Source organism: Mus caroli, unplaced genomic scaffold (assembly GCF_978045245.1).
Source record: "Mus caroli unplaced genomic scaffold, Mus_caroli_1 scaffold_11, whole genome shotgun sequence".
NCBI lineage: Eukaryota > Metazoa > Chordata > Mammalia > Rodentia > Muridae > Mus > Mus caroli.
The window spans coordinates 48,476,555-48,500,197 of record NW_028227266.1 but is presented as its reverse complement, the minus strand read 5'-3'; the positions used below and the strand labels follow the sequence as shown (position 1 = coordinate 48,500,197).

Below are 23,643 nucleotides of genomic sequence, written 5' to 3'. Positions count from 1 at the left end.
TCAGAGGAGAGAAGTTGTACAATGAACCCCTGAATCTGGTTCCATGGACTTAACGGCAGGTGGGGGCAAACTCCAATAAGGAATGGTTAAGGAGGGAGGCTATTATTGGTCCAATTTTAATGTCAAAGGTTAGAGTTGGTTAGGACACTTGCCATAGAACTGAGACTAAGCTAGTGTTTTTGAGCCCCGCCCCTCCTTTTCCCTCCCCTCCAGTCCCATTTGATCTCAGAGCCAGGGACAACCCAGGCTCATTATTTACTTAATCAGGCCAGTGGCTGCAGATTCGGAAATCTCAAGACCTGAGTTAAGAACTGAATTAAATACTATTTCTCAACTGTTTCTGCGTTTCCTCAGCAGCCTTCCTGACACCGCAGGGTTCTTCCTGTGGCAGTGTACCATCGCCCAGGTAGGGGACCCCCCTCTACCCGTTCCTTTCCTGGGCCACTTACCAGTCTGCAGTTGGACTGCTGTGCCCCGGGCCAGGCTTCCAAAGCCTCGTTGTGTGATGCAGGCAGCACACCACAGGGGAGAAGTGAAAGCAAGCTTGGCTTACCAACCACAGGATTGGTGTACTCATCGTTGTGGGAACAGCCAGTGTTCAGTCAGCTAATGTGACGCACTGGGGCAGGATTCAGTCCAGAGATCTGATTTGTCCTGGATGCCTCAAAAGGTTTTTCTCTATCCTGAGTTTTCCCAACTGAAAACCACTGCTTTGTATTCAGATGCAAATGTTTGGTTCTCCTATTTGCATTCTGGGGAACTGTCTCAAACCCTGTGGTTTTTGTTCTGTAGCTTTCTATTATAGTTACCACTTCAAGGATTTATTTTCAGTGATTGGTTAATTATAGAACTGCCAGAAATGGCACCAAGATGCACAGTTAATTATAAAGTTATTTAACCATAATAAATTCTATAGTATGCTGTATTGTGTGTAAGGCAGCATGCTAAGTGCTAGGAGTGGGGAGGTATAGCTAGACTTTGTATTCAAAGAACAGTGCCAGGAGAGGCTGTAAAGTGCACTGGCCTTTTATCACACAGGAAAGCAAGATAAGGGCCACCAGAAAGCTATCCGAAGTTGTAGCGAGGAAATGGGAATTTGGTGCTTAAGAAGCAGGTGACCCAGAAATTGGAACTTGGAAGGTTGAGTTGCATATGCAGGTTTCATCTGAAGAGGATGAGAAATATCCTAAGTGAAGAGAATAGAATGGTCGTGAGACTAGGGAGCAATCCAGTTAGGCTGGAGTGAACAGCTAGGGTGGGCTGAGGGCCACACAAGGTCTTTAAGTGCCTCGCCTGCTCAGGTAGTTTCGACAATTCCTAGTGATTTGTGATCGAATGGATGGAATTCACATGGAGGAATGAATGATGCAGCCAGATTTACATGCAGGAGATTTAATGTTCACATTATTGCACTGGTGGAAAAGCATCATCCCCACTCATCCAGATGAATTAGAATCTCTAGACCGGATGAGAGCTGGAGGCAATTGTCTGAGGTCTCTAACCCTTAAGATGGTCCAGTGGCTCCAGGAACTCACCTCACTAAGTTTCTCTTTCCAGACTTCAACTGAGAGGCTGCCAAGAAAGAGTCAAGGGCCTGAGTTAGGCAGTAGGAAGTGACACATAGGAAGGAGAAGTTGAGGTACCAGGGCTGAGGAAGATGGGCTTAGGATAGGAAAAAATGTGTAGTTCCAGGGGAGAGACTGATGAAAACAGTTACCCGTGCAGAATTTTGAGCCTGGGGAATTTATACGTAAGCCACAGAGTCATCTTTTTTTCAAATTTCCCCTACTGGCCTGTGCCACTGGGGTCAGAAGAACTGTGCTGTAAGGAGAGTGAGCAAAATGAATTCAGTGCCCACAGAGAGACTGAAGCGAGATGTTTGCTGGTGGAAGAGCTGATTCAGAAGAGGAGATAAGGAGTTGAGAGTCGGGTCGAAGACATAACTGGAGAACTTAAGAATCAAGATGAGATTACTAAGGGCCAACGTTGAAATTAAAGGGTAAAGGTCCAAGGTTATACTTTGACATTTCCGTGGTGATAAGAGGTCAGGAGAGGAGATTAACATTTGCTAAGTATCATTGCATTTCATTACGATGGGAGGTCTGAGTAGGAGTCATTAACCTCTCTTAACCCTTATTTTATTTTCGATCAAACTTGAGGTTTGGCAGGATTAAGATGTTTGCCTAAAGTTACCAGCTAATGAAGAAGGAAGCTGACGACGGGAAGCAGAATAGTTAAACGGCAGCAAAGTTAAAAGAGCAATTAAATGTTAGAATAGCTCATCTCCCAAGCCAAGAATGGAAACAGGCGTAAGCAGGTGGTGGCAGCCATATCAAGTACTACATACAAAAAGTTTGAGGAGTATAATAGGATCAGTAACATGGAGCATAGAGCAGACAGATATGCAAATATAATCTAACATGAAGACGCCACAGAGATGGCTCTGGTTAAGAACACTGGCTGCTGTTCTAAATGATTTGGGTTTCATTCCCAGCATGCACATGGTGGCTTACAACCATCTTTAATGGCAGTCCCCTGGAATCCAACATCCACTTTTGACCTTTGAGGGTACCAGGCATACACACGGTGCAAAGACATAAAACATAAACTATTTATAATTCATGTGTACCTAGTTGGGCTGTTCAATTTCACTCTATGTAAAATAGGTAATCTACATTTCATCAGGGAGTCTTAATCTAAAGGGAGAAGAAGATAAACTCACCACTGTTTACCAAAGAAGAGTAAGGAAAGTCTAGATTTCTCGTTGCTTTTTTTCAAAGCATTTTCTTAAGACCTCTAATACTACCTATCATTCCCGCCTTTTACTTCCTGCTTGTTTCACCCTAGAGACTATATATTAGAAATCGAGTAAAGTCTGGGAGTCTAGGAATTCGGATTTCAGCTCCTGTGCCAGAGAGTAATGGATTGTATGTCTGTTGCAAATAATCTTCAGACAGGACTGAGATGGGATGGCAGGATGACTCATCTGACCCCCTAGGCAGCAAGTTCCTCTTCTTGGGTTGGGAGACTTTTCAGTCTCTCAGCAGTGTCTAGCTCTTCCTTGAAAAACTAAAATGATCCAGAGAAAGAAAATCATCCGTAGTGCATCGTATTGTATCGATCATTTAAAGTTGAGTAACACAAGACATTTTGGGCATATGTATTGAGTTCTAAAGCTTTCTATAAATTTGCATGGTCGCTTACAACCTTAGGCATGGTAAGAATTTTTATTTTTCTGTCTTAGAAAGGAAGGGAAAGCACAGAGAGGTGGAAAACCTTACTTTGGAAGTGACTCAAGATTTGAACCTCGGCGCTCTGGCTACGCTCTTTAAAGGAAGTAACATTTGAGTTAGATCTTGAACAATAGGTAGCATTTTCTTTACTTTTTCTGGTGTGTGTGTGTGTGTGTGTGTGTGTGTGTGTGTGTGTGTGTGTGTGTGTGAAGGTGAGAGGTTGATAAACAGTTTGTTTTTCACCTTTATTTTTTGAGATAAGATTTCTCTCTGACCCTGAAGTTGATCACTAACTGGGCTAGACCGGCGGGCCAGCGAACTGTGGAATCTTCCATCGCCTCACTCACTGTTAGGATAACAAGGCTTGGTGCTGTGCCCAGTGCTTTTGTTACCGTTGTTGTTCTTTATGTGAGTGTTGGGGTTGCATAGCCAGCAACTGATCTACCTCCACTTCTCCCACTCCCCACTGCTCTCCTCTCCTCCTGAGACAGGAGCTTACTCGGTAGCTCAGGCTGGCCCCTTATGTTCCTCCTTTTTTAGCACTGGCATTACAAGTTGTGTGCCACCACAACTACCAGGCATTCTTCTCGTATGGCTTTATTTTTCAGTGTTGGAATCCAGCACAGGGCCTTGTGGGTGTTGGAGAAGCGCTTTACCTCAGATCTACATCTTCAGCTATAATTTTCTTAGGGAAAGGTTTGGGGAGGGCATTCAGGGTGAAATGAATGTCATTTGGGAAAACAAGAAAGAGCTTGGGCCTGACTAAATTGTCATATTTAGGGAAATAAAAGGTCTCATGTGCTGCAAATTTATTATTTCAAAGAAATTGGATCATATATTGTAAAATAAATTGCCAAAAGAACATAGATCTCATGTCTTGTGATAAGTTGATCTGTTAATTTTTCTAGTCTAGATCACACCTCTCTGCATTCATTCTTGTGAAGTCTTTTAAGTATGAAGTAACAGGGATGATGCTCAGCTCCTGATTACAGGAAAGGCTTTTACTCTTGCGGCCAAGGATTGGTGTGGTTCCGAATGGAGAATCCATGCTGGTACCCTGAGAATGAGAAAGAGGAGAGAGGAGTTGGGAGACAATGCAGTTTAGGTTCACACTTCCCTCAAGCTTCCATTTCACAGAATTGTCTGTGAGGGAACAAGCACGTTAACTGGAGATCCTGTAACAATGGTGTGTGTGTGTGTGTGTGTGTGCATGTATACATGTGTGTGTATGCACATGTGTTTATGTATATGTGTGAACTTGTTTGTATTTGTGCATACATGCTTGTTTATTTGGTTATGAGTGTGTGTGTGTGTACATGTGTGTGCTTTTTGCTTCTCTTTTACAGTTTTGAAGGAGTACGTGGGGGAATACTCACCAGGAAACCATGTTGGGACCGAAGCAGAGTCTGCCATGCATTGCCCCACTGCTGACCACGGTGGAGGAGACTCTGAGCGCTGTCTCTGCTCGGGTCCGAGGACACATTCCTGAATGGCTTAATGGCTATCTGCTTCGAGTTGGACCTGGGAAGTTTGAGTTTGGGAAGGATAGGTAAGCCTAGATTTTAGAGAACAGTTTGGGCTTCGTGGTGTGGTTTGAGTCTATAGAACATGCTTTCACTCCCGTTCATCTCTGAGATGGCTACTGGAAAACCTCAGAATAACTATATTTATAAATACACATGCAAATGAACAAAATGTTAAACAGTTGCTTGACACTGATGATTTATTTTTTAACAAACAGAGTCTAACATCACATTACAAATAAAATTCACAAAGGTCAGATAGAATTAAATCCAAGAAAGCAAAACTGGCTCGTTGTTAGGAAGTGTGCCTGTCACATTATTAATTGGTCTCAGGAAAAATAGTTATAGAATTATCCTCATAGGTGCTAGGAAGTCTTTTTGTTGAAATTCACCATTTGTTTCTCATAAAATGTTACAGGAAAACAGACTTCACAGGTAGTTTCCTAAAATGATTTCATAGACATGTGAATATATAATATATTATCTCTCTCTTCATGCCTGTATCTTTATGCTAAAATAGTAAGGCTAAGTTGGGAACTGCTACAAGTGTTTGTTTGTTTGTTTGTTTGTTTTTCCTATACCCAGGGCAGATGTTCAGGGTTTCTGCTGCTATAACTCAATGGCCAATAACTCAATGGCCAACGTAAGTAATGGGGTTAGAGTGAAGGGATTGGTTTAGGGGCTAAAACCTAAGGAAAGCAGCAAGCCCCCCTCAGGCGGTAACTCAAGAAGCCAAAATAAACAACAAAACCAAACACAACAGTAAAATTCAAGGTGACAGGATGTAGAACTGTGTGGTGAAGAAAACATTGTTCAGAGTAGCTACAGATTAACTATATTTTAAAAAGGGACTTGTTTTTGTTTGCTGGAGACGTGGTCTTGCTATGTAGCCTGAACTATCCTTGAAGCCACGTCAAACTTCCTGCCCCATTGTAGTGAGCCTGCTATGCTAAGACATGGCTTCCCACAATTCCTAATTCACCGAATGTCAAAATGAGTAACTTAGAGTAGGGTGAAGACTGGTCTTAACTCTCAGCCCCTCAAGTGCTGTGATGGCAAGCTTGTACCGCTGTGCTTAGAGACGAAAGACACATTTGGACAGATGGAAAAAACCACCTCTTGTTCTTGAACAGAAGGACAGCATTTTAAAGGCACGCTTCCCATTTCGTATAGATACAATATGATATTAGTAAAAAATTCCAACAAGCTTTTCACAGGAAATTAGATTAGTTATTATTAAAGTTCATATGAGAAACAAATATGCAAGAATTACCAAGAACACACTAAAATGGAAATTATTAGGGTTCTACAAGACAGTAACAGCATTGTAAATCCTCTACAACTGACACATTATGACAGTGGTTCATGAACAGGGGAACAGGTAACAGAAGAGGAAACCGAGAAACCGAACTTACCAAACCAAGCGTCTGGTAAAGATGCTCTCGAAAATCACGGGACTAAGAGGGACACTTTTCTTCTTTTCCCTACACTAATAAAAAAAGTGGCACAATTTAAGCATGTGAAAGCTACACCTTAACCGTTTTAACTGCACAGTTCAGTAGTGAAAGGTCAGCCATTTTAACTGTACAGTTCAGTAGTGTCATGGTGAAACATTTTCAGAATTTTCTCATCTTGCAAAATTGGAACTAACCAGTTAAACAGCAATTTGTTCCATTCTCCAAGTCCATTAACCAACCTCAGTCCTGTTTATATAAACTTGGAGTAGTTCATTCTAATAGTTAATTCATTCATGCATGTGGAGGTCAGAGGACAACTTTCAGGAGTCCTCTGGCTGTATGGAGTCTGGGATCAAATTCAGATCATCAGACTTGCCAGTTTCTCGCCTCTCGCCTCCTTTGAAGCTTTATATCAGTAGATCATACAGTGTCTGTTCTTTTATGACTAGCTTGTTTTACTTAGCACAATGATCCTCAAGGTTCATCCGTGTTGTGACATATGACAGGGTCTCCTCTCTTTTCAATGCTGGATAATAACATAGTGTGTGTTGTAGAGGAGACAAAATTTCTTCTCATCCCCTTGGTCTTCACTAGACCCAAGAATTAAATCAACAATTGGGAGGATTAATAGTGAAAAAAAAATCATACAACTTTTGTTTGCTAGTGTTTGTATGTACTTGAGAACCCGAGTAAGAAAGACTCATTGAGTGTGTACCGGCCTAAAATCTAGAGAGTGAGAGGCTGGGGCAGGGAGATCACTTGTGTGAAATTAGCTTTGTCTACATAGCAAGTTCAAGGCCAGCCTGGGTTATGTAGTGAGACCCTGTAACAAACATGCAAACAACATGTACACACACACACACACACACGAGATAGGGGGGCTAGGGGGAGGGAGAGGCAGAGAGGCAGAGAATCTGAAGAATCACTTGGTGGTAAAGCCTGTGTACTAGTTGGACCAAGAGAAGTAAATTGAAAGAATGTGGCATGGGTGGGAGCCAGGATAAGCAGTCATGGGACAGGGACTCGAGTGTTTGTTTAGCCAGGTTATACTGCTTTCTTTTTGCTTCTACTCTGTCTCCAGGCACAGAGACAACTGTCTTCCTCTGATACAGGAAGGCTGTTGTTCGTGAGGGGGTTTTCCTTTTTCTTTTCTTGGTTTTTTCATTTCTCTTTGTTGTCAATCCTGGCTGTCCTGGAACTGGCTTTGTTGACCAAGCTGTCAGTGAACTCACAGAGATTTCGGCTGCCTCTGCCTCCATGAGATCAAAGGCGTGTTCCACCAAAGCCTGCCTCACTAGGGAGTTTCACGTCTCACTTTTGGAGAGGAAATGGAATGTCACAGAGCTCACCTTGCAGCTGCTAATCTTCAAGTGTTTCAGACTCAGAGGAGCCTCTTGAAGTGGCATATTTTGGGGTGACATGTATGAACCTCCACAGTTGGTTCAGTTTTAGTCATCAGTAGATACATCAAACTGCTTCTGTCTTTTGGTTCTTGTGAGTAATGTTGACTGGAACCTGGGTGAACAGAGACCAGCCCTGACTTCAGGAGCCATTGTCTTTTCTGACAATGGTAGCCTTCCTTGACCATGCTGACAGCATCAAGCTTTTGAGACAGGGTGGCCTCAGATTTGCAATCCCCCTGCATCCACTTCTCCGGTGTTGAGATCACAGATATGTATCAATACACTCACTGGCTGGGGTAACATTTTTTTTTCTTTCCTGAAACAAGGCTACACTTTTTATTTTATTTTTTGCTGACAGGCTTTTGATGTTCCATGCTCTAGTTTTTATTTTCACCTGTGTCATGGCATACACGTGGGAGTCAGAGGACAACATGCAGGAATCTGTTCTCTCCTTTCATCCCGGGGTTCTGGGCATCGAGTTCAGGTCACCAGGCTTGGTGACAAGCACCTTTACCGTCAGCTAATTGCTCTCCATCACTTTATTAGGCAATTTCTTGTATAATCATAAGGGCAGAATGATTATGCAAAGAAGAAAACCGAAGAAAATCTATAGTAAACAGAAAATTTAATGTATTTAAGATATGAGGGTGAGTTTCATTTGTTTAGCAAATTGTATCTTACAAATGAAACTCAAGAAGAATGAAGACCAAAGTGTGGACACTTTGTCCCTTCTTAGAATTGGGAACAAAGCACCCATGGAAGGAGTTACAGAGGCAAAGCTTGGAGCTGAGATGAAAGGATGGACCATCTAGAGACTACCATATCCGGGGATCCATCCCATAATTAGCCTCCAAACGCTGACACCATTGCATACACTAACAAGATTTTGCTGAAAGGACCCAGATATAGTTGTTTCTTTTGAGACTATGCCGGGGCCTAGTAAACACAGAAGTGGATGCTCACAGTCAGTTATTGGATGGATCACAGGGCTCCCAATGGAGGAGCTAGAGAAAGTAACCAAGGAGCTAAAGGGATCTGCAACTCTATAGGTGGAACAACAATATGAACTAACCAGTACCCCCCGGAACTCGTGTCTCTAGCTGCATATGAATCAAAAGATGGCCTAGTCGGCCATCACTGGAAAGAGAGGCCCATTGGACACACAAACTTTATATGCCTCAGTACAGGGGAATGCCAGGGCCAAGAAGTTGGAGTGGGTGGGTGGGGAAGTGGGTGGGGGAGCATGTGGGGGACTTTTGGGATAGCATTGGAAATGTAAATGAAATAAATACCTAATAAAAAAAGATATGAGGGTGAATGTTTTAGGAACTCATTGTGATTTGGGAGATTCCAAGTTTTTTCTGTCCTCTTAGTCACAGGGAAAAGAGCAGACTTATCTTAGGGCTTATCACTGTAGGCTTTCACTTGAGCCCATTGGAAAGTGAGATTTCTTTTTTTAAAAAAAATTCATCCTACATCCCTATTATAGCCCCCCTCCTTCCAGTACCACCCTTACAAATTTCTCCCACTATTATCCCCTTCCCTTCTCCTCAGAGAAGAGGAAGTCCTTCTCAGGGACCATCCCAGCAGAACTAAGCACACACTCTCCCACTGAGGCCCCACAGTGACAGGCCACAGAGTCAGAGACAGCCCATGGTAGATTTTTGAAAGGAGTTACGGGTTATAGGGTAAGGATCAGGCGGATGCAAGTTGCTCTTCCTGTTGTAGCCCAGGGAATTGAGAACACTGTCATTCCATAATTTTAAGTTCTCTGAGAGTGTGGGTGGCTCTGGGGACACTTGTACCTACTATCTTTATCTTTGGATGGCAGAAATATCCCTCCACTCATTTTGGCCCATCTTTCCTTACTCGTAAGTGAACTCCTATTCTTTCCTCCCGTTTGCAGATACAATCATTGGTTTGATGGAATGGCTTTGCTCCACCAGTTCCGAATGGAGAGGGGCACAGTGACATACAAGAGCAAGTTTCTACAGAGTGACACATACAAGGCCAACAGTGCTGGAGGTAGAATTGTGATCTCAGAATTTGGCACGCTGGCCCTTCCTGACCCATGCAAGAGCATCTTTGAACGTTTCATGTCAAGGTTTGAGCCACCTAGTAAGTAGCCCTTAACATGACAGGGATCATTCTTTGAATAAGTATTTATACTAATAGAAATCTCAAATATATATACATTTTAAAAGATGTATTTCTATTTATGTGTATGTGTCTGTGATGGGTGCCCATGAAGGCCAGAAGAGGGTGTTGAATCCCACGGAGCTGGTGTTACAGATGGTTGTGAGCTGCTCTGTGTGAGTGCTGGGAACTGAAGTCAGGTCCTCTGGAAGAGCAATATGTGCTCTTAAGTTTAGAGACATTTCTCCAGCCCTTGAAAAATACACAGTGTGTGTGTGTGTGTGTGTGTATGTGTGTGTGTGTGTGTTCATATGGGGGGGGGGGCAGACACTGGAATTTTCTCCCTCGGAGTATGTGCTCAATGTCTGCTACCTGGTTTCAGCTATGACTGACAACACCAACGTCAACTTTGTGCAGTACAAAGGTGATTACTACATGAGCACAGAGACTAACTTTATGAATAAGGTGGACATTGAGATGCTGGAAAGGACAGAAAAGGTAACGTGTAGGCCCGAAGTGAATAAAATAGATCCTAATTTTCTTTCTATTCAGAGAACCTTGTAGAATCTAGACACCTAAAGGAGTCAGAGGTTCATCCCCACTGAACAAAGGCATCCATTAATTTAGGTTACCATCACCCTATGCCAGGATTGTAATGGGTTGTGGGGTTGGTTTTTCTTAAAGATAATCCCAAATTTCTACCTTAGTTTTAGCATCACAAGGACGCCGTGTAAGGGAAATAGTCCTGACAGGCTTGCAATCTTTCTAGGCACAGTGACTGTCAGACTAGAGTTGTATAGACCCGTGTTGTCTTGAAACATTAATTAATAACATTTAAGGACGATTTTGTTTTTGATACAGCATCTTGCTCTGTAGTTCGGCTTGGCTTGGGATTTATAATGTACTTTAGGCCAGCTTTGAACTTGTGACCCTCCTGCCTCAGTCTCCCAAGGTCTGGGATTACAGGTGTGTCCCACCACTTCAGTGTAAAATGTTGATTTTATTTTTGATTTTAATTGTTATGCTTATTTTGAACTTTGCTGTGATATTAAATAAACCCACACAGATTTCTTTCTTTCTTTCTTTCTTTCTTTCTTTCTTTCTTTCTTTCTTTCTTTCTTTCTTTCTTTCTTTCTTTCTTTCTTTCTTTTTTTTGGTGGCGGCTGTGGCACCATTGGTTTTTATTGTTTTGACTTTCATCTGTTTCTTTTTCCTTAGTAGGAAAGATGATTTAGATTTCTCAGACCATACGTACTTTCAACATAGATGACATGATTCTGTGATCTACGCTACTTTATGCTAGTAAAGATCTATTGTGTATCATTTGCAACTCTCACGTGGTCTTAAACCTGCAGGTGGACTGGAGCAAATTCATTGCTGTGAATGGAGCCACTGCACATCCTCACTATGACCCAGATGGGACAGCATACAACATGGGGAACAGCTATGGGCCAAGAGGTGAGGTGAAGCTGGAGGAGTTTTTAGATATAACTAGGAGTAAACTGTTTTCCAAAGCTCCATCATATTTAAAATATAGGCATGAAGGCATCAGAAAGCAGCCGCCAAAGAGGCATTACTGAAGATAAAATACATGATTTATCATGGAGACTGTGTTTTGTGGTCCTTTTGTACCTATGCTTAGCAACTGATTTCCTATGACTTTTTCAGTGTTAATTTGCATCTTTATGTACCATTATGGGTTGGGGGGGTATACATTGTAGGCATTTTTAGCACATATCTCTTGAATATGAACTTTAAAGTCACACTATATTGTAGAAGTGAGAAATGTAAAATACTACAGGGAAGACATATATTGGGAGGGCCCATTGTCCATCCCACAGGAGTGACTAACTACAGACGATATCCAGGGCACAGCTGGATGGCATTCACAACTCTACACCCTAACATCTGGCTGATCATCCACACACTCCCAAAACTGCTGCCCATCTGCTGCAGAACATTCCAGTAGCTAATAATTACAGCTAATGTTTATTCAGTACCTAAGATGGGCTAGGGATAAGCAGATTTCTCCGTGTTCCCTTCTTTAATCCATACACACCGACTCTCTGTGTTTTCTTCTTTGACCTGTACACATCCACTCTCGAAGGCCCTGTTATCACCTCTGCTTTACAGATGAGGCCAGTGAACTCCCAGGATGTTTAAGTCATTTGACTGAGCCAGTTTCCATGTCTCTGAAGCTAGACCCGAAACCAGGCCTGACGTTACACCCAAAGGCTTGCCCTGAGTCACTCTATTAGATCATTTTATTAGTTTTGCATCACCAAGTTTCAGAAGGCTCTGTTGATATATTTAACATCCAGTCTCCACCTAGGTCACCATTTCTTCCTCTACTCACTAAGGGCTTTGAAACTTATACACCCACTCTCTTAGGGAAGGCAAATTTGGACTTCTGTCTTTGAGAACATGTGTTTCTGAACAAGAGTGTGTTGGCTGGGGGTATTAGCTATTTAGGACTGTCTATCTTGACTAAGAGTCAGACTGTTGTCTCCAGCCAATGAAACCTGTGCTATGGTTGTGTTATAGCTTTGGTGAGTAGTTAGATGGCTTTGTGGATTGCTCTTCTGTGCGTCTATATCCACACACATATGAGAATGAGTGCTGCAGTTTTAGTTTTTATTAACTTAGGTACAGATAGGAAGTCCCTAATGCCCTTCACTCTGCTTTTCTTTACTTTCAGAGGAGGATTGATTCTTGAAAACTGTTTCAGGAAACAGCAGAGGTCCTCCTTGGCAAAACAGTTCAATGGGGAGATTGGCTCAGAAGAGTTTGTGTTTGCTTTGTTCCACCATCAGTGATGGATCATTTAAAAAAAAATCACTTCTTATTAACTCTATTAGCCAGTTTATTTCAAAACTCATTTATAATACGAAAAATGCCATTTTTAGTTATATGTTTTAATATAGTCACTAGATCATCAATCTCAACCTAATACACCTAGGAACCATATAGAATGCTTGCTGTCAGGGTAGATCACTGGGCTCCATCCGTCTGTAGGAACTCTGGTTTAGCAGAACTGAAAAGGGGCGGAGCATCTCTACTGTGGACCCCAAAGGATCTTGGTACACAGAGCGCTGGATCCCACTGAGAAACGCAGACACCAAGCATGGACGGTCAGGCTTGTTACTCTACCTCAGCTCCCAGTTCATATCAAGTCCTGGAGATTCTGCAGATCCACTCAAGCGCTGAGCAAGGCAGGGCTCCCTCAGTAAACTTGCATTCCTCAGTGTATCAGGCAAGTCTCTAGTATAATGTCTTCAAGGTGCTCTCAGGGCCTTGTGGTTAGAGTAGTGCAGTGACGAAGCGTTTTCATTCAGTGGGTTGGGTAATCCGATTGCCAACGCTGGGATCCCAACCAATGCTTGGCAAGCGTCTCTTTTCTCGTTTGATTATCTGGTGCAGTGAGAAGGTTTTGAACCGGAACTCAGTGTCAATGTAGGTGTAGGAAGCACGAGTGAGGAATGTCTGGGATACATTTGGGAAGTATAATGGTTCTGATTGCAATTTTAAAATACCTGCAATTCATTTCTACTTTTAAGAACTTTAAAAACTGTAGAGAGAGGACTAAGGAATAAGTGTGCAAATCAACCAAGTTTTAGCCTTTTCAGATATTTTAAGATCTTCTTTATAAATTAGCAAGAATTCTTTGAACATTTTATCAACCTAGTTATTTTTAATACTTAAAATATGCTCTTCATATTAATCCAACACTGTTCTCTCTCTCTCTCTCTCTCTCTCTCTCTCTCTCTCTCTCTCTCTCTCTCTCTCTCTCTCTGTCACTTTATAAAACATAGTGTTTCCTATATACATAGTGGCCTCTCAAGACCTGCCTGTATCTCCCCACCCTGAACATCTGCAGTAATTTGTAATTATTGCTCACCCAGTGTTCTTACCAGGATGCCAACAATGTTTGGCATTACAGAACCAAACCTTTGGTCTTTTCTGCTAAACTCTCTCAAAATGAGTCTTCCCCATCTCAGTTGATGGTGACTCCATCCTTCAAGTTACTAATGGCAATTTGGAATCATTCTTCATGTTTCTCTCTCCCATCTTCCTCCAGTTAATCAAAAGACTTATCTCAGCAATGCCCTCAAAATACCTTCAAAAATCCCCTCCATGGCTACCTCATGCCATCACTGCATGGCATTTCTCCCAGATACCCTCAAATCTCTTCCTCACCTTCTTCAGGTCTCCTTGGCTTCCATCATATGCTTGGTAATGATAGTCAGGAATGCCCACCCATGCACAACCACTTCAGCCCCCAGTTAGCTTGCTTTACAGTACAGTTCATATCGCCATCAGATGCGTTATTTTGCTGGTATGTTTTGCTAGAATTCGAATTTTGGAGATGAATAGGGTTTTATTTGCTCTGTGTCCCTCTATAAACATGAGTCTGGGATATAGTGTTTAGAGTCCTTACATCAGTGTTTGGATTGGTGACCAGTAAATTGCCACAAAATGAATGAACCAAGAAAAAAAATGCTGGTTATTTTCTTCCTCAAGAACAATGGCGATTGTGATGCAAGTTCATCATGTCTTACCCTGTAAATTATAATCCCAGGAAGATAATTTCAGTACCACTTAAATATTCATTCACCGAGTAGCGACACAAACACATGCTGTAGTTAACTCATCAATAACTCCAGCACGCCCACTAAATACCAAGCCCTTGCAAGAGCAAGGGTTAACCTTGATTCTAGGGTGTAAATAAAAATTGTAAAGAGAGAATCTTCTCTTGGTCAGGTTCTTGCTATAATATTATTCGTGTTCCTCCAAAAAAGAAAGAGCCCGGGGAGACGATTCACGGAGCGCAGGTGCTATGTTCCATTGCGTCCACTGAGAAAATGAAGCCTTCTTACTACCACAGCTTTGGTGAGTCTATAGGCGAGAGCAGTTGCACTGGGCTCTGCCTTAATGCTGCTGCGTCAGAAAGATCAGTTTTGACAAGTATCATCTTGATAATTTATAAGAGTATTATGATAATGAGACCCGGATTGCGTTAATTCCAGTTAAGTTATTCTATTTAGTCATATGCTTCTTATGCTAGCCTGCAGATGGCTTGAAGAGACATGGCTACGTAATATAAGTAGTTACAAGAAATGTTTTAGTCAATGTTAAAATCCTAAGATAATAGTCACACATACAAAAAGATCTTGGCCATTTCAGGTGTGTGAACGTGTGTGAAACCTTACGTTCTGCACGGATTGTTTCAGTTTTTAAAAATAATGTTTTGCTAACTTTTGAGATGTTTTAGCCTTTATTCAGAACATTTACTTTTTGCATTATTAATTGTGATAGCCAAAATACTCCTGGGTCCCTGGGTCCTTACTCCCAGCGTATACAGGAAAGGGATTAGGGAATATATACACTGAGCATAAATAACACTTTAATATGGTGCTGTTTTCTTTTATTCTTAAACCCAAATAATTTAATTAATTTATTTATTTATTTATTTTTTGGTTTTTCGAGACAGGGTTTCTCTGTGTAGCCCTGGCTGTCCTGGAACTCACTTTGTAGACCAGGCTGGCCTCGAACTCAGAAATCAGCCTGCCTCTGCCTCCCGAGTGCTGGGATTAAAGGCGTGCGCCACCACGCCCGGCTTTTATTTATTTATTTATTTTATTTTTTTTTCCAAATAATTTAAAATGGAAAAAGAAAAGCGACTAAGAACGCTAGCCCAAGTGTTCTCAGCGCTTCTCTTTTCTATGTAGAAACAGGAAATGTGGCCGATTGAGCTGGAAAGAGCGAGGTATTGCTGGCTGGTGTCTGCTCAGGTCAGCAGTCACACGCTCAGTCATTCAGACCAGTTCCCTTCCGGCTACACTTCAGCTCACTCTAGTCTGCCAAGTAACAATTTCTTGTTTCTTGGAACCTTTTAGGAATGACAAAAAACTACATAATCTTCGTTGAACAGCCTATAAAGATGAAGCTGTGGAAAATAATCACTTCTAAAATCCGGGGAAAGCCCTTTGCTGATGGGATAAGCTGGGAGCCCCAATATAACACACGGTTTCACGTGGTGGATAAACACACTGGACAGGCTGAGTATCTGAGCATATTTATAATAAAAATGTCGCTCCTGGAGCTGAATTTCCATGGGGCTGATTTCTCACCTTCGCTGGGCATCATTTTAAAAGACGTTTCTAATTAAGGGTGTTGTTTTCTTCTGTTGGTTGGGCTGGCTGCTTATTAATTAGCACGGTGGACATTGTGTGTTGGGAAACTGTGGGGGTTGTTTTTCAATGGGTTGAATTAGAAGGACACAGGAAGCTCTCTCATCACCGAGTTTCCCATGCCATAATCGTGCAGAGGAGTGCGGTTTATGCACAGCCCTTCTGCCACTTCTGCAAGTACACTTGATGGTTTAAAATAGCTGCTTCTGGGACTTCTTGATGTGCCAGTACCATAACCCCACTGAAGTCCGAGAATGTCGGCTGAATATCTTCTCTTACTCCCCGTTAGTATTAGTGCCATTGCATTTGTCTATATTTGTATCTAAATTTAATATCTTCTAAATTTAACTTACTCCAAATTTCATTACAAAATTATTTGAATAATGAATGTACTTTTCAATTAGTCACTCACTTTATAATAAGCATCACAAGTAGCAGTATTTTCTATTAATCTTGTAATTAGAGTTTAGGATCTATTTATCCTGTAAAATATTAGACCGTATTTCAGGAAGGCTTTTAAATTAGTCACAGCAATAGATTGGGTTGTGTCGAACAGCCTCAGTTCACTGATTAACATGAAGTAAGATGACTTAAGCAAGCAATGCTTAAATCAAAGTATACTTGCTTTTATAGTCTGATTTTTCTTCCTTTATACCTACTAATCGTGGCATGTAAGTGGGATATGTATCCCTGACCACAGCACCTAGGCCGGGGTGCTTATCTCTAGCCATGGCCTGTAGTCAGGAGTGCATATCCTTGACCATGGCCTGCAGGCGGGGGTGCATATCCCCGACCATGGCCTGCAGGCAGGGATGTGTGTTCTGATATTTCTTCCTTTATCCCCACTGACAAGGGCTTGTAAGTGGGGTGCATATCCTCCTAACTTGAGCTTTGCAGCTTTATTTCTGAAAGGGGACCGAAAGGAGGGAAGAGGAAGGGGAAGGGAGGAGAACTGAATGTGTCTCTGTGATGTCTCTGTGTCCTGCAGCTTCTCCCAGGAATGTACTACAGCATGCCTTTTCTTACCTATCATCAAATCAATGCCTTTGAGGACCAGGGCTGTATTGTGATCGATCTGTGCTGCCAGGATGATGGGAGAAGCCTAGACCTTTACCAACTACAGAATCTCAGGAAAGCTGGAGAGGGGCTTGATCAGGTAAACGTCTTGAACGCCTCTGCCTTCTGAGTGCCGGGATTAAAGCTCTATGTCCCCATGCCAGGGGTTAGCATATTTTTAAGGATGCTGCTTGCTGTATGTTAATTAACGGACTGTTAGAGAGCAGTATAAACTTAGGCTTCAACAGCAACAATAACAAAACAAGCAGGAAGCTTGGAGCATTTCCCCTTGTGCTTCTCTTCCCCGGTTTCCTCAATATCAGTATTTAAACTTTGTCTTATCTATTGTTATTGTATGCATGTGTGTGTGCATGGTGTGTGTGTGTGTGTGTCCTCCCTTCCTCCCTTCCTCTTCCCCTTTCTTTCTTCCTTCCTTCCTTTCTCCTTCCCTCCTACCTTCCTCCCTCCATCTCTCCTTTCCTTCCTTCCTTCCTTCCTTCCTTCCTTCCTTCCTTCCTTCCTTCCTTTCCAGTGGTATGCATTTATGGTTTCTTCATGTCTTTTTGGATCTTGATAGTTTTATTATTATTATGTTGATGATGATATGATGATGCAATAGTGTCCTGTGTGGTTATATGAGTTGACTATGACAAAAGTTATCACAAATAACCTTTTGTGCACAGATTGCATGTAAACGTAAGTTGTCAATAGATGTCCCCTTTAGACAGGTCTCATGACGTGCAGGTCAGCCTTGGACTCATTGTGTGGCCAAGACTGGCCTTGAACCCTAGTCCTATTGTCTCCCAAGTTCTGGGATCGCTACGGCCATGTGCCAATACATTTAGCCCTAGATTTTTTTTCTAAAATGTATATTTTGTTAGATTAGGAAAGTTCTCTTTTTATTTCTATATTACTAAGAATATTGGTCATGGATAGATATAACACTTCTTATTTTTTCTTGCTATTGAGGATATCACATGGCCTTTAGCCCTTGTTTTTTAGTGTAATGAAGTACACTGGTTCTTTCTTTTAAAAAATTCTAAACTAGGTATAATGGCACATGCCTTTAATCCCAGCCCTTGGCAGGTAGAGGCAGTCGGGTCTCTCTAGGTTCATGGCCAGTCTGTTTAAATAGTGAGTTCCAGGCCAGCTGAAGAGACAGTGAGATCCTGTCTTAAAAGAAAAAACAAGTGTAAGCTGGTCCTGGTGGTGCACTCCTGTAATCCCAGCTACTTTAGGGCCTGAGGCAGGAAGATCCCAGTTCCTGGGAGTTTGCCTGTCTCTGCCTCTCATTTCCCAGCAGACGCTAGGGCATGATGGATGTTGTGCTTCGCAAACATATAACCCTGGCTTTATAGGAATTCTGGGATTTCAGACTCAGGCCTGCATTCTTCCATGGCAAGTGCCCTTACCCACTGAACCACTGTGCTGGCCTCAAGACTGTTTTCTTCCTTATTATTAAAAGTATAACCACCCCAGTGGGTGTGGAGTGGTGGCTGTGGTTTTGGTTTACACTTCTCAAATGACTAATGGTTTGAGCTTCTCGTTGGGCCCTCAGGAGGAGAGTTGCCGGTAACACCTGGCTATCTGTGGCTTTTCTTCCCTCACCCCCCAAAATCTCCACCTCATTGTCGTTCATCATTTTTCTAGCTCATTTTTGACTCCAAATATATATTGGAGGCATTTTATTCGGATTTCTTCTTTCTTTCTTTCTTTCTTTCTTTCTTTCTTTCTTTCTTTCTTTCTTTCTTTCTTCCTTCCTTCCTTCCTTCCTTCCTTCCTTTCTTTCTTTCTTTCTCTCTCTCTCTCTCTTTCTTTCTTTCTTTCTTTCTTTCTTTCTTTCTTTCTTCCCTTCTTCCTTCCTTCCTTCCTTCCTTTCTTTCTTTCTTTCTTTCTTTCTTTCTTTCTTTCTTTCTTTCTTTCTTTCTTTCTTCCTTCCTTCCTTCCTTCCTTCCTTCCTTTCCTTCCTTTCCTTCCTTTCCTTCCTTTCCTTCCTTTCCTTCCTTTCCTTCCTTTCCTTCCTTTCCTTCCTTTCCTTCCTTTCCTTCCTTTCCTTCCTTTCCTTCCTTTCCTTCCTTTCCTTCCTTTCCTTCCTTTCCTTCCTTTCCTTCCTTTCCTTCCTTTCCTTCCTTTCCTTCCTTTCCTTCCTTTCCTTCCTTTCCTTCCTTTCCTTCCTTTCCTTCCTCTCCTCTCCTCTCCTCTCCTCTCCTCTCCTCTCCTCTCCTCTCCTCTCCTCTCCTCTCCTCTCCTCTCCTCTCCTCTCCTCTCCTCTCCTCTCCTCTCCTCTCCTCTCCTCTCCTCTCCTCTCCTCTCCTCTCCTCTCCTCTCCTCTCCTCTCCTCTCCTCTCCTCTCCTCTCCTCTCCTCTCCTCTCCTCTCCTCTTCTCTGATTCACATCACCCGACCCAACCTTTTATCAATATTGGTTTTGTTTTGTTTCTTTAGCTAAGGTCTTACAAAAGAAAACAAGGTTGATAAAAGCTGCTTTTTAAAGACCTGATCCTCTGCACATGTGAGGAACTAGTGACCTGTCATGTGTCATGACACCTTATGTGACCTGTCATAGTCCTGGCAAGTTCAAGATCTGACTGGTTTTTTGTTTGTTTGTTTGTTTGTTTGTTTTCCCACTGAAGCCCTGAGTCTTGTACTTGCTAGGCAAGCATTGAGCCATTTACATCCTTAGCTCGCAGGTGCTCTTTTAAAACCATATCATTATCATTATTGACTCACTGGTCCATGCAAGGCCTCACCTACCCTTATCAGATACAACAGCCTAAGAAGTCTGTCTCTAGGTGCCAGCTAAGGGTTTGTCTTGAAAACTGGCCTTGCTTGAGAATGTGTGGGGTTTGAGCAATCTTGGTCTGATAAGCTGGCTCTTTTCTGAACCAGCGAACATGAAAAATGGAACCTTCTTTGCTACCGTCTAGTCCTTGGGACCTTTGGCTATTTAATCATTTGCTTATTTGATACTAATTAATAAATACCTAATTTTATATTATGATCCCACCACTAGAATTTGAATTTCACGTGCAGTGTTTAAACAATACTTAGCATACACTAGGTATTCAGTAAATATTTATTGAATGGATGAATTGAAATTATTTGCACAATCCTAGTGATGACTGAATTTTAAGTTACTATTTATTATCCTAGGGATGACCTTCCCCACCATCTGTTTATTTCTCTGTCCTGAACAGGTCTATGAGTTAAAGGCAAAGTCTTTCCCTCGAAGATTTGTCTTGCCCTTAGATGTTAGTGCGGATGCTCCCGAGGGAGAGAACCTCAGCCCACTGTCGTATTCTTCAGCCAGCGCTGTGAAACAGGGTGATGGAAAGGTAGGCACCCGGCGGATATCAGACTGAGGTTGGAGTTTAGTGACATCACCTTATTCTTTGGCTGCCCTCCAAAGGCTTTGGTGCCCTGCAGGTTTCATAACATTTGGCCGAGCTTGGGTAAGGTCCTGGAAACTTGTTTGCACAAGAGCCACAGAAACCGGGTGGGATGGACACCCGTGGTTGACTGTGCTTTCTGTGTCTTGAGCCCGATCTATGTAGCTTGCCAGTGGTTGTGGAGTTTTTCAGATTGACCCAACCATCCCCACCTTCTGGAGACACTGCTTTGCTCATGGGAATGGCACTGTGCAGCTATGCCTTGCTTTAGCAGAATAAGGAAACTCTCCTCCTCCCTTACGATTTGGGATCTTAATCACAACACTCGACAACATAGTTACATGGACACTCACCATGGAAAGGGGAACAATAAGAACAATGATGGAGAACTTTAGTTCTCAAATCCAGTGACAATTTACAGAGTAGAGCACAGTACACTAAAGAAATTAAAGAGAATTCAGAGAAAATAATGAGAATTTAGCAGCCATTCTATATCCTTTGGGGGATTTCTTTTAGATCTGGTGCTCTCCTGAAAATCTACACCACGAGGACCTTGAAGAGGAAGGGGGGATTGAATTTCCTCAGATCAACTATGGCCGATTCAATGGCAAAAAGTACAGTTTCTTCTATGGCTGCGGTTTTCGACATTTGGTGGGGGATTCTCTGATTAAGGTTGACGTGACGAACAAGACACTAAGGGTAAGAAAGTCTCTTCTCTCAATTTTTTCCTAAGTATTGTTTTGCCCTTTGAATTAATTTCTGTTTTATTTAAAGTTCTTCAGATGTATTATTTTTTTTAAATTTAATATCTATTTGTTTATTTTATGTGTGTGTGTGTGCCTGAGGGTATTATGTGCACCACACGTGTGCAGGATCCTGTGGGAGTCAGGAGAAGTCATTGGATCCCCTGGAGTTGGGGTTACAGGAAGTCGTGGGCTGCTATATTGGGTGCTGGGACTCAAACACAGGTCCTCTGGAAGAGCACCCAGTGTTCTTACTACTGAGCTGTCTCTGCAGCCTGTTCTTTAAATTCTTCAATATTACAGCAGCTCAGCTGTTTTCCTAAATTTGAGAGCCACACATCATCTCAGCAAGGGGTTGATTTCCTGTGGGAAATCTAAAGGGAAACCAAAAGCTTGGAGAAATCATGGTAGAATTGATGTCAGTTTTGGAGAGATGATGGGGTGAAGGTTGTAGTGACCCCTGTATCTCAGGTTGGTGGGGTAACAAACTTAGATGGTGATCTACAGGCAGCAGAGGTATCTCCTACCTGTACTCAATGCAGTAAGCCTGGGCTTGTGTTTGCTGTGCGAACATTCTGTTATGGCCCACTTTATTTATTTATGGCTAGGTGAGGCTTTGCAGTTAGTGCAATTCATTGCAATAGAATGTTTCCCACTTGCCTCTCACCTTTTCTCAGATGTCTTTTGTGTGTTGGGGCGGGGGGGGGGAACTCTCAGGTTTGGAGAGAAGAAGGCTTTTATCCCTCGGAGCCTGTTTTTGTTCCGGTGCCAGGAGCCGATGAGGAGGACAGTGGGGTTATACTCTCTGTGGTGATCACTCCCAACCAGGTAAGTTCATTTCCCCGCCATTGGTCATAGAAGTGCAGCACTAACTCACTGGAGTATGACCTGTAGTGATGCAGCCCATCATTTATTATGATGCCTTATGGCATCTTCTCCGTCCTCTTCTCCTTTTTACTGGGTAACATCCCCACTTTAAAAATCATAGCCATGGGCTGGTGAGATGGCTCAGTGGGTAAGAGCACCCGACTGCTCTTCCGAAGGTCCAGAGTTCAAATCCCAGCAACCACATGGTGGCTCACAACCATCCGTAACAAGATCTGGCGCCCTCTTCTGGAGTGTCTGAAGACAGCTACTTACATATAATAAAATAAATAAATCTTAAAAAAAAAAACATAGCCATGCTTTATCACATTTTAAAGTCCTGTTTGTAAAATCATCATAGCAACGTGATGTCTTCATAGGAATGTGTTTATAGACAATGTACTTTCATACATATATATTATGATAGTTATTAAAAATTGTGGGATACACGTGGAGTTTGTTACTTTAAGAAGTTGCAAGAGACTCACATCTAATCGCATAGTGGTAAAGCCAGTGCTTAATGTCTGGCTTCTGGCCTGATGTTCATACTACTATCTGTGTTTCTTATTTCAGTGAACTGACCTAAAAAAGGCCAGCATCATTAGCCCTGGCTAGTATCTCAATAATGCTACTTACTGACTTGTCCGGATAATCTTACAGCAAATGTGTCCACCTCAAGACAAGCTCTGATCAAATACTAGTGGCACCTGGGTGTGGGGTTCTGGTTTAGTTAAAAAAAAAAAAAGTGCTGTGATCAATTAGTAATGTCTGCTAGGGGCTTGTTCCATGCACTTAGCACTCCAGTAAATAGGTCTGCACAAATCTCACTCTGGTTTACAAAGCTGAACTTTGTCCAGCTTCTAAGTAACACAAAACGGAAGCATTTCTAATTTGGGTAAAAGGACTTTAATGTACTTTATGAGACTTGAAAGAGCTGAGTAAAAAGATTGTTAGACTCAAAGCAGTCTTATGAGGAGGATTGGCCCAGTTTTATTTCTTTGCTTTAGGGTGTGAACTTCCTTAGTCATGGTGTTTTGGTCCAGCTCAGCGACTGGGCAAACATTTAGTGGGTGGCTAGGTGAGGCTTTGCAGCAGGTGCCAGGGACAGATATGAACGTAAGTAAGAAGACATGCTTCCTCCCTCAGCCCGTGGAGATGGACTTTCAAACGAAAAGGGAACTTTCAGTGTTGCGTTCTTTTTCTAGAGTGAAAGCAACTTCCTCCTTGTCTTGGATGCCAAGAGCTTCACAGAGCTGGGGCGAGCCGAAGTACCCGTGCAGATGCCTTACGGGTTCCATGGCACCTTTGTGCCTATCTGACGGCAGAGGCGCAAGGAAGGCTAGGATCGGGCTTCGACGAGCACACTCTGAGGAAAAGAGAAAATGGTGGATCTCACTCAAAAGCTGTTGTAGTTTGGACCTGACCCTGACCCCTAAGGACTCATAGACCCGACTCCCGTGGGCTCATCGATCCTGACCCCCAATGGGCTGGTAGATCCTGACCACCACGGTATCACATTTTAAATTCTTGTTCCCAGCTTGTGGCACTACTTGAATTTTTTTTTTGTAGCTATGGTAAAATAACTAACTAATAAAACAAACCCTGATGTACGGTTTTACATTTCTATTAAAACACAACTTGTGAGGTAA

General features: G+C 42.4%; 1 protein-coding gene and 1 long non-coding RNA gene across 4 annotated transcripts in view; one reads left to right on the top strand and one right to left on the bottom strand.

Moving 5' to 3' along the window:
* The window catches only part of LOC147002010 (uncharacterized), a 17,679-nt gene extending 17,164 nt beyond the window's left edge, over positions 1 to 515 (bottom strand). Inside the window, exon 1 of the long non-coding RNA XR_015048953.1 lies at positions 450 to 515. This is a non-coding gene — a long non-coding RNA (uncharacterized LOC147002010). The remainder of the gene's footprint in view (positions 1 to 449) is intronic.
* Bco2 (beta-carotene oxygenase 2) lies at positions 231 to 23,643 on the top strand. Of its 3 annotated transcripts, none has more exons than XM_021172101.2 (13): positions 231 to 406; positions 3,249 to 3,367; positions 4,580 to 4,782; positions 9,523 to 9,734; positions 10,135 to 10,250; positions 11,108 to 11,210; positions 14,514 to 14,642; positions 15,650 to 15,810; positions 16,932 to 17,099; positions 20,196 to 20,333; positions 20,904 to 21,086; positions 21,848 to 21,958; positions 23,200 to 23,643. In XM_021172101.2, exons 3-13 carry the CDS (start codon positions 4,619 to 4,621, stop codon positions 23,311 to 23,313), a joined length of 1,599 nt encoding a protein of 532 aa, XP_021027760.1. In that variant the 5' UTR covers positions 231 to 406; positions 3,249 to 3,367; positions 4,580 to 4,618; the 3' UTR covers positions 23,314 to 23,643. The 3 variants fall into 3 exon arrangements, with proteins under 3 accessions (XP_021027760.1, XP_021027759.1, XP_021027762.1); XM_021172100.2 differs by having other exon boundaries at positions 3,245 to 3,367; XM_021172103.3 differs by lacking the exon at positions 3,249 to 3,367.